The 17,407-nt window shown below is 33.1% G+C and overlaps 2 protein-coding genes across 4 annotated transcripts; both read right to left on the bottom strand.

Annotated features, from left to right (window-relative positions):
• Nucleotides 1-5,704: 5,704 nt before the first annotated feature.
• LOC131628573 (uncharacterized) lies at nucleotides 5,705-11,672 on the bottom strand. Of its 3 annotated transcripts, none has more exons than XM_058899404.1 (11): nucleotides 11,125-11,670; nucleotides 10,573-10,744; nucleotides 10,050-10,337; nucleotides 9,292-9,894; nucleotides 8,917-9,188; nucleotides 8,328-8,500; nucleotides 7,368-7,534; nucleotides 6,917-7,265; nucleotides 6,369-6,739; nucleotides 6,145-6,268; nucleotides 5,705-6,073 (listed from the first exon to the last, which is right to left on the bottom strand). In XM_058899404.1, exons 8-11 carry the CDS (start codon nucleotides 7,241-7,243, stop codon nucleotides 5,852-5,854), a joined length of 1,044 nt encoding a protein of 347 aa, XP_058755387.1. In that variant the 5' UTR covers nucleotides 7,244-7,265; nucleotides 7,368-7,534; nucleotides 8,328-8,500; nucleotides 8,917-9,188; nucleotides 9,292-9,894; nucleotides 10,050-10,337; nucleotides 10,573-10,744; nucleotides 11,125-11,670; the 3' UTR covers nucleotides 5,705-5,851. The 3 variants fall into 3 exon arrangements, with proteins under 3 accessions (XP_058755387.1, XP_058755388.1, XP_058755389.1); XM_058899405.1 differs by having other exon boundaries at nucleotides 10,050-10,270; XM_058899406.1 differs by having other exon boundaries at nucleotides 10,573-11,672.
• Nucleotides 8,961-10,238, bottom strand: LOC131628601 (inositol-pentakisphosphate 2-kinase-like). Its single transcript, XM_058899439.1, has 4 exons — nucleotides 10,050-10,238; nucleotides 9,576-9,894; nucleotides 9,292-9,461; nucleotides 8,961-9,188 (listed from the first exon to the last, which is right to left on the bottom strand). Exons 1-4 carry the CDS (start codon nucleotides 10,236-10,238, stop codon nucleotides 8,961-8,963), a joined length of 906 nt encoding a protein of 301 aa, XP_058755422.1.
• Nucleotides 11,673-17,407: the final 5,735 nt, after the last annotated feature.

The following is a 17,407-nucleotide window of genomic DNA, read 5'->3' as shown; positions in this document are numbered from 1 at the left end:
AGGTACCGAGGATAAACGAAAAGTTAATTGGCTCAGCTGGAACTTAATTTGTATTCCAAAGAAGGGGTGGTTATGTTTAAAGCATAACAAGAGATTTAATTTGGCGTTGTTGAGTAAGTGACATTGGCGTATTCTCAACGACAAAAATCCTATCTTGTTTGATTTTTTCATCTTACAGGTACGATGACTTGAAGATGAAGATCTTGGCTCCAATTCCGTCGGCTACTTCTAAACATGATTATCTATGGTGGCGAGATGTTCCCTTGTTAATCTGAATTGGTTTTCTTCTTTTATTCATTGTAGATTAGGAAAGGGAAATCAAATCAAATTTTGGAATTCAAAATGACTTGGTCTGAACCCTTTAAACATGCAGTACCCTTCTCTGTTTACGAAAGCTTCAAATGCGGCTTTTACAATTTAAAATGCAGGTAGTGGTAAGGTTAAGTCTGGAAATGGAATTTAGGAGTCCAACTTGTTGACTTGAAATCAGAAGAGAAAGCTCTTTCTTAAAAAATGTTGTGTATTCTTGCTTCAATCAAACTGGTAAATGGTTGTGAGGCTACATTTTTTTGGTGGCGCAACATTAGTGGGCTTTTGGTAAAAAAACAGTTACAAAGCTGTCTCAGATTAGAATAATGAATATGTTGTAATTGATGACTTGCGATTGATGAGCTTTCATAAGGTTTGGAAGTCGAAGGTGTCGAGCAAGGTTCAAGATTCTTGTTGAAATTTTCTGCATAATCAGATTCCATCTACATCTCAATTGGTCAAGCAAGGAATTATTAAAGGTGCACATAATATGGCTTGTCTTATGTGTTTCATTGATGAAGAAGATTGTATGCATATGTCCTTATCTTGCAAAATTAGTTCAAAAGTTTGGGAAGATGTGTTTGATTGGTTAGATTTTCATCATGTTTTTGGAATGACTTCCATCTCTTCTCATTTTGTTTCTTTTTGCAAGTAGGTGAAGAATATAGTATTGGCAAAATTATATTCTTTATCTTGGTGTGTTCACTACTATGAAAAATAATTTTCACAACGGATGTGAAATGCATATAATGACAGTCGTATGTCCGTTGTCAGATAGCGCATGATTTTAAGTATGTTGCTTTCCACTACAGACGTGTGATCATGGTGATAAAATAGTTATATTTGTATATAATTTTGTGGCACTTATCGACTTATTTTGTTGGAATATAGTAAATAACCCTCAACTTGTATGTAAATATGAATTTATTTCGTCATTGTGTAATTATTGTGTATAGTTGCGTTATCACATAAATATAATTGAGTTTGATTATTTTTATCTCATTTTTTGTAGGTATTCAAGCAATGACATTTAGTTATTGTAATATAGATCATTGAATAAGCTTTTCAATGCTTCTGGCCATCCGTAAATTGGATTTACCATTCAAAAGTTATGTAAAAAACAAGAGCTGATGTTTTCTCGGGACAACGGGTTCCGCGCTAAGCGCCCTCTATGCTGGCTAGGTGCAGTTTACAACTTTTAAACTTGTATAAATAGATTTAGAACAAATTTTTAGGTCATGGTCTGAGTATTTTTTGCTCCGAACTATATTCTTTGACGTTATAGCTTAGAAAACAACATTTGGAGTTGCATCTTGATGATCGGAGGTGGGTTTGCTTCAATCGGAATTGACGAACCGAGAGATTCTTGTTCATCTTCTTCTATCTTCTCTTTGTACCCTCATTTTTGGGGTTTTGTATGTAAGTCTAGTTATTTTGTATGTATATTTGTTGCTCATGGCATTGTATAAAATCTAGTTTACAAATCAATGCTGGTGTTTATCCTTATTTTTGCTTTGTGCTTGAATTTGAGTTGCTATAGACATATACTCCTCAAATCTTGTTCTTGGATGAATATTTGCTAGGTTCTAGACTCTAGAGATAGATTTAGGCCTAGTAATCATAGTGGGTATATACTCTTAATGACTTTGTGTTGGTTGAATTACGCAAGACATCGCCGACGAGATCAAAACAATTGATATCTCAACTTTGTGTTAGACATAACCTTTGTTGTGAGTGATACATGATGATATTGACGAGTAATTTAGATTGAGTGCAATTGAGTAATAAATTTAAGTATTTGAAGGGTAGATGAAATTCAATCTTGACGAGTTCTCTTTTATCCAAAGAATGCATTTATTTTCTTGTTCATAATTTACTTTATGCAATTTAAGCTTTAAACCACTCAACCCAAGCTCAGAAATACAGAAACTGTTGAAAGATATTCTTTCCCTCGCATCGATCTATATGGAGACGATAAATCTCAGAATACTTCCAAATCTTTTGTTTGCCGCTCTACCGCGTCAACATCTACCTATCACAACAGTTATCTTTAACAACTGTTGATATATATATATATATATATATATATATATATATATATATATATATATATATATATATATATATACACACACACACGTGTTCTAATTCATGTTTACTTATCTAATTTTTTTTTATAAATTTTTTAGCTTTTTCACTTCAAGTACCAAACTATTTTTACATTTCTACTTCAAATTCATCTAAAGTCAACATTCATCACGAATCATCATTTTAAATGAATTAATCTCATCAAATTTTTCAAAATTCGTGTGTAATTTTCATGGATAGGTACACATAACCTTCACAGTTCAATCCTCAATTCATAGCTTGGAATGAAGAATAAGAACAAAAGAGTAATATGATAGAAAATAATAATGTGATCTTCCTCTTGATGTTACTCCCAACCAAAGCTACCTTTCTTTTAAAGACAACAATTACGTGACACCGACCCACATGATGTGATGTGATATTCCTCTACTATTTGACCCTAACATTATTGATATCATAAAAGATGAAAAAGACTTCTACATATATTTAACCCTACAATTACAAACATATATACTATTGTATTTGTGGAAAAATTGATCTACCTCTCTTTTATAAGTCTTAACTCACATTCACTTCTATTGCATCACAACCCCACCAAGTACCAACCACAGCTTGCAATGCAATTTGTATTTGAAACTCTAAAATATGGTATGGTCCCATATAAAGCAATGAATCATATTGTTTTTTCGTTTCTTAGTACAAGGTGTGTGGTACCTTCATCCCTCCCTCAGATTCTGAAAAGTTAGGATAAAATATAAGTTATATTTCATCGATATAAGAGGAAGGGATAGTGCTAAAAGTTTAGAAAAGGGAAAGTGTGAAGGGACATGTTTAAAGAGAGAAATTAACAAAAGAAAAGGGGCATGGTGTGCTTTCATTTGTTTTGCTTATCATCCCACGTGCAGCAACATTCAACGTGATTGTTTAGATTCACTTGAAAAAGTGATTTTAGTGTTAAAAATATTATTTAATATTTATTATTATTATTGTATTTATTATTTAAGTTTTGGTTTGACATGTCCTAGTTTATAGGAAGTTTAGTTGAAGTCATTAGACATGGGTTATATGCAGTCAGATTAATAGGCTTTAGTGGTTAGCTCAAGATTAATAGGATTTAATGGTTAGCTTATTTTTTAAAGTTGTTTTTAAGAAGTACTCTGTTTTGATCTTAATAAATGGAATAAAATAACAGTTTTCTTCTACTTATACGTGTACTTTTCTCTTTCTAAAATTAACAGTGAAATCAAAGCATTGTTGGATGTGCGTGATAAATTAAATGTCTCTGAAGACATTTAGTTTGAAGACATTTAGTTTGAAGACATTCAGTTTAAGAGAGTATGTTAGAAATATTATTTATTATTGTTTTTATTTATTATTTAAGCTTTGACCAGACTTATCCTAGTTCATAGGAAGTTTAGTTGAAGTCAATAGACATGAGCTATACGCAGCCAGATTAATAGGTCTTAGTGGTTAGCTTTTTAAAGTTGTTTTTAATCAGTACTCTATTTTGATCTTAATAAGTGGAATAATATAGCAGTTTTCTTCTAATTGCACGTGTATCTTTTTTCTCTCTAAAATTAATAGTGGAATCAGAGCATTGTTGGACGTGTGTGATAAATTGAATGTCTTTGAAGACATCCAGTTTAAGGGAGGATGTTAAAAATATTATTTATTATTGTTTTATTTGTTATTTATGCTTTGGCCATACTTATCCTAGTTTATAGTAAGTTTAGTTGAAGTCAGTAGACATGAGCTATATGCACCCAGATTAATAGGGCTTAGTGGTTAGTTTTTTAAAGCAGACTTTGTTTTGATCTTAATAAGTGGAATAAGATAGCACTTTTCTTCTACTTGTTCGTGTACCTTTCACTCTCTAAAATGAATAGTGGAATCATTGTGTCGTTGAGTGTGTATGATAAACTGAATGTCGGAAGACTTTTACTTTTTTTTTTATTTTTAAAGTTGATGGTTTATAAGTATCACCAACTTGTTTACAAAGAAAATACTACATTTATTTTAAAGGAAAATATTAAAAATATTATTTTTTATTGTTTTATTTATTATTTATGCTTTGGTTAGAGTTGTCATAGTTTATAGGAAGTTTAGTTGAACTCAGTAGACATGGGCTATATGTAGTCAAATTAATAGGACTTAGTGGTTAGTTCCATATTAATAGGACTTAGTGGTTAGTTTGATTTTTAAATTTGTTTTTAAGCAATACTATTTTTTTTATCTTAATAAGTGGAATAAAATAGCAATTTTCTTCTATTTGTACGGATACTTTTTTCTCTCTAAAATTAACATTTAAAAACATTAGTTATCACTCAAAATAAAATAAATCTAACAAAATTATTCTTTATTATTGACAAAAAAACAGAGAAATTACAAAAGTTAAAAAAAGAGTAATAAATAGTAAAAAATAATACAAAATAAAAAACACTAATATTTAATTAATAGTTTAAAGTAATTTATCGAAAAGTGACTTATAAGTGACAAATATAATTTTAGTGATACACTATAGTAATTAAATTTTAGCACACCAACAAAAAAAACACATGTCTAGTCCCTTTAACACAACTAATAATTATATAAGAATATTAAATGTGAGAGTGTAAATTTCAACCTGCGACATTCCACTTATTCTTCTTAATAAAGTGAACTCCAACAACTCTAAATAACTTCAAAAAACAACTCAGTTTATGTTCTTAATAAAGTGAACTCCAACAACTCTAAATAACTTAAAAAAACAACTCAGTTTTTGTTGTACAAGCGTTAAGAAAAACAATAAAATAAATAAATTTGTTTAACGATTTGTAAAATGAGCTCACATACGATCTTGATATGCAGATGAATAGAGATTAATAATGAACATCAATTTTATCACACTCTTCACATATAGTACTATGTTAGCTCTTTACCTCTGATTTGCAAATTCTAAATTCATTATAGAGATGGACTCTTGTGAACCGAATATTTTTGCTTGTAGCACAAGAAACTCACTGAATTTTTTTAATAGTGGAAACAAAGTGAAAGGAGAATGAATCAAAAAGGATAAAATGCAGAAAAGTGATGCAAAGCAAAAATGAATCAAGTCTCTTCTGATTTTGAGGTGTAACTAAAAGAAATAATATATTTAATTTTTCATCAATAAAATGATTCATATTATTAGTCCTTTTTCAGCCTAAATAAGTCTCTCATGTGTTTTGATCTTACAATGTACATTTCTTACATCCTAAAAGATTCAAACAGTAAAATTTTGAACAATTTTTTCAGGGACATACAACAAACATTGAAATTAAGAGGATAATATTAATAACGTAAGCATTGACTGGAGTTGTACATTGTGGCATCAACAAAAGTAAGGTTTAAGAAATCAATTACATTCAGAAAGAAATCTAATTATGGTTCCTATAGGATTTGATTTCACAGGCTCTTGATGTGGCTTCCAAACTATTCAGTACAAGATGTTCTCGGATTTGTAATGCTTCTGTTTGTTCCAGTCCCAGATAAGATGTGGCTTCCAAACAATACAGTCATCTATCTTTCTACCATTTATATTCTCACATCCTTGACAGGTACAGCTTGGGGAGCAACCAACACCACCCTTAAAGCATTCGCAATATTTCTTCATGCACCCCGATTTATTGCAGTTGCATCCGCTTTTGTTGGCGTCCTCCTACATGAAAAATATCATTAATATCGAATCAAGTTTTAATTTATTTAAGATGTAGAATCAGAAATTCTTACAACTTTAGGCACATTCTTCTTGCGAGCTTCCAGGATAATATTTTCATTAATAGGTTTATTCAAGCAGTTTTGACATGAGCAAGGTCCTGTGCAGTAAACTCCAGCAGCAAAGCATTCACAATATCTGAAAAAAAAATATATACATTAAGCTCATTCACAACTTATACTAGTAGAGTAATCTTTGTTCTATCACCCAAATAAAAGAAGCAATTTCTATATCTTACCGTTTCAAACACTGTGATTTTATACATTTACAGTTATTGCATGCCCCTTCTAATTCCCCCGTTTTCGTCTTCTTTTTCGGGATACTCTGATAGAAATCAGCACTTTCCTCCTGATTTTCATGTGTTAAGCCAGAAGCATCCAGATCGATCTGACCTGTCCTCTTCCTTTTCAAGTTTGGAGGATTCAACTGTTTATTCGTTAGATCCTGAAACGGCATTATGTGAGTACTTCCACAGATTTGATTACTTGCATTCCACTCATCAGATTTTGCTGTATAAGAACGGATGTTTGAAGCATTAACGGTCATATTATTCTCTAGACCGCGCCTATCTAGAGCGTGCCCTTGTATATGGCGTCCGATACAAACAACCTATTATATACAAAAACAAAAGTATTATTTACAATGACTGATTTGTTCAACAAATTGACACAGGAAGAAAGAAATTGAATATTTATAACATTGTTGTAACATGCAATACAAAACGTAGCAAATTTTATAATAATGATTCTTTCCACGAAGGTGATGCGAATAATTTGATTTTCTCACCTCATCATTACATCTCTCCATTGGATTTCTATCCATTGTTGTTGGAGATTGCATTTTACTAATAATGTTTTTGCCATCACAATTTGGAACTTCAATGTTTGCCTCAATCTGACCTACTTCCTTAATATAATGTCCACCTTCAACTGAATCTTCCGTAGAACCATCAAGTACATAGGTACCATCTGGTACTGGCATGCCAAGTAAGTTAAGAGGATAATGTTCGGGGATACAAGATAACTCAGGTGAGCAATCTTCGGCGGCAGTAACTTTACCAGCTTCTTCTTGTGAATGTATTTTACTTATATCCTCATGAAAAAGGTCAAGCATTGATGTGCCCAAAGAGTTATTTCTAGCAAAGAATAATAGTGGGGTATCAAAATAAACAGAAATAAATATCAAATATCATAACTCACAATCATCCATAAACAGGAAAAGAATATTTTACAAGTACCTTATAGGGACTACGGATTCATCATATAAGGTGGCATAGGATGATAAGGCATCATCAAATGTTGCAGGAGGAGAAGAATCAAAGGCAAGTGAATTCAAGGATGCTCCAACATACTTTTTGGTCTCTAAAGGAGGTAGACCATTGAGATAATTATGCAAAGCCTCATTCTGCATAAAAATATGAAAAAGAGTAAATGGGAAAATTGCATGCACGCACAACCTGAAAAATAAAATCTACCGAGGCCTCACTACAACACGGAAGGCCTACGAAAGCGCTTATTTTGGGCTTTAAAAGCGCTGTGAAAGCCAGCGCTGGCGTAGGTAACAAAAGCGCTTCTGAAAGCGCTCTGGTAGACCCCCCCTATAAAAGCGCTTTTCTGGAAAAAGCGCTCTGGTAGCTCACCCTATAAGAGCGCTTTTTCCAGAAAAGCGCTCTGGTATCCCCCCCTATGAGAGCGCTTTTTCTGGAAAAAGCGCTCTGATAGCCTCCCCTATATCAGCTCTTTTATTCAGAAAAGCGCTCTCGTAGCCCTCCCTATAACAGCGCTTTTTCCAGAAGCGCTTTCGTAGGTTGCATTTTTTTTTTAAATTTTTTATGCTTTTTTTTATCAGTGATGGTCTTCGACTAACTACACCATTACAAAAAAATCTTAACCAACTTTTTAGTAAGCACACTAACATTGAAAATGCATGGAGTTGAGAATAAAATCACGATACCAATCCTCAAATGAAAATAAAATCAAAGAACTCATTTTGTTACACAATTTAAGAATCGGAATATAGAAAATTGATTTCAACACATGATTTATTCGATTAAACAAAAACCGGGCAGAAACTATACATAAACAATTAGGTTCATTACATACACAATCCAATCAAAATTATCAAAATTACAGGTTTTAATTTATGCATTGTGAGATCATCTTTGAAGTCGATTATGTTGAATTTGAACTTGACTTACCAAAGAAATAAGAGGGGTTATTGGTGCCGACAACGGATGATGCTGCTTTCATGTTCTTCGAATCGGTGATGGCCTTCGACTAACTACACCAATACAAAAAAGTCCCACACTATCACCTTAGATCTTAAGGAGGTGATTGACACTTAATTAACTTTTAAGCCCTCTTCCCCCTCCTAAAATAAAACCAAATAAGAAACAAAATGTTAGTGAATCCACTCTTTTTGATCAACTATAATTTCAACAGGGAACAAAACTAAAAGTCTATTTCAATAAAACCTACACCCTGGAGAAACTAATTACATTTACTATATGTTAATATAATTTTATTTAAAACCTTTAGAAATTGTAACACGTATAATTTTAAGTAACTTGGATTTATCCACATACCAGTATTATTTTGCATTTATTAAATAGTTACAATTGTAAATATAGTTAGCCCTGCATTCAGTATGATTACACTTAGTGACTTAAGCATTAAAAAAACACAACCTTATGAACCCACTGAAATTAAAGTATAGTTAATGCTAAAGTGTGGTCCATTCAAAGATACAACAAGGTTGAAATTAAACTAGAATTTGATTAGTCATACCACTATGAGATGATCTTCTTTCTTGCAAAGAGACAAAACCTACTTCAGTATGCAACTTCAGGTCCTTGCAAATTTGCAACTTTAGGCCCCTGCAAGTTTGTAACTTCAGATCCCTGCAAGTTTGCAACTTCAGGTCCCTGCAACTTTGCATCTTCATTTCTTCCATCATCTATTTTGTTCATCTGTTTGTAGCAGCTCACTATATTCTTATCTAACTCATAGTAGTCTTCCACTTTATTCAAACGCTTTAAATCAAGGTCGATAAAATGCACCTAATACAAGTCAAATTGCAGCCAAATAAGACCTCTACTCTCACAAGCAAGTACAATTTCTTAAAGTTTAAACCAATAATAATAGATATGAAGTTGTCCTTACCTTATAATCAAAGGCTTGTTTAGTTGACTCAAGATATACAGTATTGTAGGAAGATCCAGAATCAGAATCATTCTCATTCCTTGGTTTAAAACATAACATCAAACTGCAGTCTTTTGCAGTAGCTGCTATCAGGTAGTCCTTCACGACTCTCAAGCTTTCATCCAATGAAGCTGAATGCAAAGAGGAAAATAATTTTGCCTGTTCTTTACGAAATTATTTACACACCTTGCACTGTTGACAAGTAATGTTATAATATGCATGGATAGCTCCTTCTACGTCAAAACCATCAAGCTTCTGAATCTCCAGGAGCTGATTAAGGACTCCTGATTTATGCACAGCTTCAGTAACAAGAGTAAATAAGTTCTTTGTACATTGGCCATCGCCAGCTTGAATGACCGAGTGAAGTTCATCTTCAAGTACTTTGGCCATACATACATCTGAACTTTCAGCACCACCTCCCAGTCCTCCGAGTGTGAGAGAACCATTCAAAAATACACGGAAATTGTTTTGAGGGGTAGTAAAGAGATTTTTGATAGCTTTATGAACTCTTTCCTTTGATTCAGAGAACAAATCAAGAGGGTTGTACACACTGCGTTGTGAAATCTGCATACATATTGAAAATTTTCAAACAGGTATAGTTCTAGAAAAAATAACGGATACTGTCTCATGATACATCAATAAAAAAACAGATGATTAAGTGCTGGCTAGAAGCTATAGAACCACCATCCAAATTTATATTTTATAGGATGTAGATATACCTCTCCGCGTTGCAATTTCAGAGCTTGATGCATTTCGAATCGAGTTATCTTCTTTTTGATAGCAGTTCCTTCATTAGAGGAACTGTTAGTTCCAATCTCATCTACCTCATAACCACCAACGCTGACATTATCTGTTTCCGTGTTGCGTGTAGTCGGGCTGTGACTCTTTTTCCCAAACTTCAGAAGCATTTTTTGAACTATGCAGAGACTTGACTACCACTCTGGTGTTTGGCAAACACAATCAGCATCAGTCTGAGACACATAGAGGCTAAGGCTAGTGCTTTCCATCTTGAACAATAAGAGCAATTACAATGATAACACAAAAATTAACTTAACCGTTAAAATGCAAGGACTAAAACTTAATGACTAGGAAATTAAAATATTAAATCAAAACCTCAAAGCAGGAATGGTGAGGGAACATATAACACAATAACACAAAAACCAGGCACATATTACATCCCTTGAAACATGGCTTTTTTCTTAAATGACTCTAAAAAACCAACCACAGTAACAAAATTCATACCAACAGTTTCTCAAACAGAAAAACGAGCGAGTGAATTCGCAAATTAGGCACATGTGGTTTGAAACATCGGCCACCGCATCGACCACCGCGTCGTTGGGTAGATTGTTGGTGTCACGGGAAGAAACCAGTGCATGCTGCAAATTATCGTGTGGCTGCGTCTCCATGAGAAGCCCTACAACCGCATTCAAATTTCATTTCACAAACACATTCAATTCAAAAAATTTCCCCCTTTCACTGTTACATTCATCATAGAAATAGCTCAGATAACTAGAAATTCACACAATCACAGCTCCAAATAAAATGAATTTGCATAACCACCAGATTCAAACAAACACTTGACCAATTTCAACACAGAGAAACGGAAGTTAGAAATTCTAAATTACATATCCAGCACAATTGAAAAAACAAGCAGAGAATCACATGAGAACCTATACACAAGCAACCAACCACTGGAAAAACAAAAAAAATGCACAAAATTGGAACCAGTAGAAAGACGAAGAACACTAAACAATAGAAAATGAAAACCAAAGTGAAGATGTGTTCGAGAATTACCAACGACGCTGGATCCCTCGGAACCCATTGTGAGGGTGAATCGGAAGAGCTACGATTTCTGGAGTTCTAGAGAGAGAAACACAGTGACTTTAGGTTTCTTCGTCGGAGAGGGGGTTTCAGCGTCGGAGAATAAGAAGAACATACTGACAATGACTTTAGGGTTTCAGTGTCGGAGAAGAAGAGGAACTGAGGAAAAACGCTGCGAGAGAGGAAGAAGTAAAGTAGCTGAGGGACGGCGGAGAGAGGGGAGCGGAGCTGGAGAAGAAGATTTGTATTTAGGGAAGACTGAAAATCGTGAAAATGAATTAGGGATTTTGGTTGTTTTTTTTTTTTTTTTTTTTAAACTTAATGGCCTAAGGCAGCGCTTTTTAGGAAGCGCTTTCATATTGGGACCTTTACCAGCGCTTTTTGAAAAGCGCTTTCGTAAGGGGACCCTTTACCAGCGCTTTTTTTAAGCGCTTTCTAATGTTCCTCTACAGCAGCGTTTTTTTCTCTTGTGTTTTAGTTTTATTTTTAGCGAAACCTATAGCAGCGCTTTTGCTTAAAAGCGCTTTCGTAGATGTGCTGCTAAAAGCCAAATTTGGCGTAGTGCCTGCTTTAAACATTTCAATTTATGCAGGTTATTAAAGTCTAAATCTAGTAGGGTTTAGAGAGAAATGTACATGAATAATAAAAAGCACACGAGGCAAGAAAAAATCTAGTAGGGTTTGATTGTAAATATAGAGAATTTGCAAGAGCACTAACAACATAGTGTACCTACACTGTGTACATAGAGTAAACGTTGAAAGAACACTCGGTATAAAACTGAATTCCTTTTTATTAAACTATTCATTGTTTTACAACATTTAAGATTAGTAGCTATTATTAACAAGTTGTGATGAAAAAGAAACACATGCAATGCAAGAACATGAATATGCATTGATGGTAAGTGGTGAAACAAACAAACCTCTTTGGAAAGAGGTGGTGCCATCTTCTCCATGAAGAAATAACTCATTATTAAAAGTTACACTAACACTCTAAAAATAATATTGAATCAGTGTAGTTTAGTATTTATATATTCAAATTTCAAACCATAACAAACTAGGAGGAATTCTTGCATGGGCATGACCCTAAATCTATTTCTTAGAGGCACAACCAATAAGAAGAGAATAATTTTTAATTTATTTTAATTTTAATTTTGTTTTTAATTAGATTCATGGGATGGTTAAGATTATGAAGGAGAGAAAAAACTCTTAATTTATTTTTTAATTAACTAAAATTTTATGATTGGTTGTGTGTAGAACAATTTCTTATATCCGGGGAATTTTCCACAAACTAGAGTTTAAGCCCTGAAAAATAGTACCTATATCTTATCTTATTTTATCATGAAAAGAAAAATAAAACCGAATGAGAAAAATTAGCTACTGTAGAATAAATAAAATTACTAGAGTATTCTCTCAAAAAGACCGTACAGTGGCACTGCAAAACGGACATGAGAGATGAAAACGGAGGAGAAATAGATTGTATTTCTCTCAAAAAAATCCCGTAGGATTCGGATGGACACATAACAATTCTATATATTTGAAGTCAAAACCTTTGTACTATTATAAACAGCCAAACAACCTTTTAAAGAATATATAACAAATTTGTAGAGCAAATAGAATTTTAATATATTTAAGAAAATATTTTGATTTACCAGACAATTGATCACAATTTTTTTATTAATTAAAAAATAAAAATAAAATAGTCTCTCTCCTCCCTTTGTACAACCACCCTATACTCCCAATTAAAAACGAAATTAAATTTTAAATAAATTAATTTTTTTCTCATTTTATTGGTTGTTCCTAAAAATATGAACTTAAGTTATCCATGCAAGTATTTGATTTTTTAATAAAGTTTAATTATAATTTTTGATTTTTTTAAAAGTTTTAATCCTTTCATTTTAAAATCTAATTTGTTAGTCTCTTAATTTCAATTTTTTAAAAAATTTTAGTCTCTACTTTGAGTGTCATTTTTATAACGTGACAAATTAATTGATGATGTGAAGCGGTTAGATGAAAAAAAATTAAATTCTACCTAAATTATAATTTTTTAGGGAGAAAACTTAAATGCAATTTTTTAGATGTGATTTTTATTATTTTTTAATGAAAATATGACAAATGAGATGCTTGGGACCTACCCGAGGGTTCCTTTGACGGGAACTAAAAAAATCAAGGGATTGAACACCGTGCCCACTTGTTGTGTAAGCAAATTAACTATTTCATGGTTACTATCTTCGACTTGTTGTCTGAACGATTTGAGAGTATTATTGGCACCCCAGAAAGAGGGTAATTTGTTCCCTTAACTAGTTGCGCCGTTCGACCAGGATAAGTCACTATTGTCCCTGGGATAAGTAAGGATTCCCAAGAGATGTAATAGCCATTACATTGTCTGCGAACATGGACGCGCTAGGTTGAAGGCTTGCCATTATTGATGATTGCATACCATAAGGTTGTTTTTGACCATTCAAGGGAATTGAAAAAATTGTTGCAAAGAAAGGCCTTTGGTATACAACCACGCTTTGGTGTGTCCTAGGAGTAGTAGGAACGCTCGACACTCGTGGTGGCATAACTACCTTCCCTTGTGGGATAGTCGGATTATTTATATGACTGATGTCAAAGCGATTTTCTCCTCCAACATTCGACGTATCCACTGCATCCTGAGATGGTACGTTCATCTGTCCTTCTTTGTTTTGGTAGCCGTTTTGTGGGAGGTGGAGTATTCCTTGATAGCGGACGTGTCATTTCTAACAGTTTCTTACCACTCCTTAAGTGCATACAACCAACATAATTTCATAGAAGAAGAACTGGCAATATTTGGTAACAAAGACGCTTTTTGTAATGAATCTACTTATGAATCTAATGCACAAATAGTTCCCATTTGGTGTTAGAATAATGAAGAAAGATAAAACTAATATAAAAATGGAATAAAGTTATACATTTTCATCTTTTCTGTGGGGATACTCTGACAGAAATCAGTACTATCCTCCATATTTTCCTATGTTAAGCAAGAAGCAATCCATATTAATCTGACCTGTCCTTTTCCTTTTCATGTTTGGAGGATTCAACTGTTTGTTTGTTAGGTCCTGAAATGGCATTGTGAGAGTACTCCCACAGATTTTATTACTAGCATTCCACTCATCAGATTTTGCTGTATAGGAACTGATGTTTGAAGCGTTAATGGTCATCTTATTTTCTAAACAGTGCCTATTTAGAGCAAGCCCTTGTATAACGCATCCGATATAAACAACCTATATACAAAAACAAAAGTACTTTTTACAATGATTAATTTGTTCAGCAAATTCTGACGCAAGTAGAAAGAAAGAAAATTGAAGATTAATAACATTGTTATGACATGCAATACAAAATGTAGCAAATTTTATCATAATGATTCTTCTCACTGCATCGTTCCATCTATCAATTGGATTTCTATCCATTAAAGTTAAGGATTGCATTTCACTAATAATGTTTTTGACATCACAATATGGAACTTCAATGTTTGCCTCACTCTGACCTACTTCCTGATGTTGAGAATCATCCTGCTGAGAAAATTCCTGCTGAGGAAAATCAAGATGATGTTCTCATGGTTGAAGCAAATGCTGAGAATCCTCCTCTTATGGACAATAGCTTTGATGCTTCTTCTGATGGACCTTCTGTCTCTGTTCTGCTGAACACTATGAAGGCTCTTCAACAGAATCAAGCTGATTTGGCTACCCGTCTGGACAAGCATGAGGATACTCATGAGGAATTCAGATCCTTCGTCAAGGATCAGAAGGAAGACTCTACTGAGATTAAAAACCTTCTGGCTGTTTTAGCTTCTAGGCTTGGCCAGTCGTTGTCTGTCTTTGGTCTTAGCTTGTTGTCTTTGTTTTCTGCATCTGCTTCTCCCATTTTTTGTATCTTCTGATATTAATCAATGAAAATGTTATCTTCTTCACTCTGTGTGTCTTTTATCATCTGAATCTTTTAATGCTTTTTGATGTTATGACAAAAAGAGGGAGAAACATGATAATTGAATTGATTTATTATATCAGTTGCTGGGATTAAGTCTCAACATTCCTAACATTATTTGCAAGTTCTATGTTTTTGATAGTTTTTGCAGGATTGAAGTTATTCTGAAAAAGCTCAACATGAGAAGCAAATACATGAGGAAAAACAATTCTATAAAGAAGCATGTTCTTAAAGAATTAAAGCAAGCTTAGTGCTGTGAAGCTTCAAGATCAGAAGCAAGAAGAATGCTCCGACACATTCATGCTCTGATACATTTTTTTTAAGAATGCTCTGATACTATCAAACGTGCTCTGATACATTCCAGAATGTAAGAATGCTCTGATACATTCAAGAATGTTCTGATACAATCAAGCATGCTCAGATTCAATTGATTACAAAGGAGAAATTCAAAGCTCTGAAGCTGTCCTATGGACGCAAGAAGCAGAAGCTCTGAATGTTCTGAAGTTCTATGCAAAGTGAAATTCTCGACTGAAATGAAAAAATACTCAGGGAAGTCTTTTATTTATAAAATTCTTCTAGTATTAATTTCAGGGGGAGATTGTTAATCTCAGGGGGAGACATATTCACACACTCTGATTATATGCTTATGCTATAACTGTGTAATTGTCTTTGGTCATGTGATATTCTGGTTACAAATTCATATCAATTATATATGTTTTTGTCATCATCAAAAAGGGGGAGATTGTTAGAACAAGTTTTGTTCTGATCAATATTCTATGTTTTGATGATAACATTATATATGAATTTTGTATAAGACAATGTGGTACTCTAATCCTTTGCATTTTCCATTTAAGGAAATACATAAAGAGTATGCACAAATCAGCGCTCAGAAGCACTGACTCAGAAGGTTCTGGATGGCTACATCAGAACATGCTCTGGAAAGACATCAGAAGATGGTCAAGCAGAATCAGAACATGAACTATGAAGCATCAGAAGAACATGAAGTCAGAAGCAGAAGCACCGAAGTTCTTATGGTATCACGCTCAAGCTCTTCAAAGTCAGAAGACAAGAAGATGCTCTGCACCAAGCTGTTGACTCTGATATTCAAATGTTTTTATTCACAAACATGAGTCCAGAAGAAAGTATAAGATGACAGGCTATTAAGTCTAATCTCTGACTGACAAAAGGAACGTTAGAAGCTACAAAAGGCAAAGTCAGTAAAAGCAGCAAAAGCATGGCTCGAGGTAGTTGACAAAAGTGTGAAACATTAAATGCAAAGTTGTACTATTCACGCAAAGCATTAAATGCAACCCAACAGTCATCTTCTCTCAAACGCCTATATATAGAAGTTCTGATCAGAAGCAGCATAGAGAACACTTGTGCAAAATACCAAAACGCTGTCAAATTCAAAGCTCACGAACTTCATCTTCAACCTCACAAACTCTTGTAATATTTAGTGAGTGTTTAAGCTTAGAACTTAAGAGAAATATCACTGTTGTGATTATAGCTTTATAAGAAGCAATCTTACTCTTGTAAACATTATTTTACATTGTTTGTAAAAGGTTCCTAGAGTGATCAAGTTGTGATCAATAGACTCTAGAAGACTTAGAAGTTTTCTAAGTGGTGATTTCCTAGAGTGATCAAGTTGTGATCTGTATACTCTAGAAGACTTAGAAGTTTTCTAAGTGGATAACCATTGTAATCAGTTGGATTAGTGGATTAAATCCTCAGTCGAGGTAAATCACTCTAAGGGGGTGGACTGGAGTAGTTTCGTTAACAACAAACCAGGATAAAAATAATTGTGTTCATTGTTTTTATCTTACAAGTTTTTAAAGTCACACTTATTCAAACCTCCCTTTCTAAGTGTTTTTCTATCCTTCACTTAGTAGACATGAGCTATATGTAGTCTAATTAATAGGACTTAGTGGTTAGTTCCATATTAATAGAATTTAGTGGTTAGCTTGATTTTTAAATTTGTTTTTAAGCAGTACTACTTTTTGATCTTAATAAGTAGAATAAGATAGCAGTTTTCTTCTATTTGGATATTTTTTCTCTCTAAAATAACATTTAAAAACATTAGTTATCACTCAAAATAAAATAAATCTAACAAAATTATTCTTTATTATTGAAAAAAAACAGAGAAAGTACAAAAGTTAAAAAAAGAGAGTAATAAATAGTGAAAAATAATACAAAATAAAAAACACTAATATTTAATTAATAATTTAAAGTAATTTATTGAAAAGTGACTTATAAGTGACAAATATAATTTTAGTGTTACGCTATAGTAATTAAATTTTAGGACACCAACAAAAAAA

This window comes from Vicia villosa, unplaced genomic scaffold (assembly GCF_029867415.1).
Source record: "Vicia villosa cultivar HV-30 ecotype Madison, WI unplaced genomic scaffold, Vvil1.0 ctg.000467F_1_1, whole genome shotgun sequence".
NCBI classification, from domain to species: domain Eukaryota; kingdom Viridiplantae; phylum Streptophyta; class Magnoliopsida; order Fabales; family Fabaceae; genus Vicia; species Vicia villosa.
The sequence above is the reverse complement of the archived record's forward strand: the minus strand, read 5'-3'. Positions and strand labels throughout refer to the sequence as shown.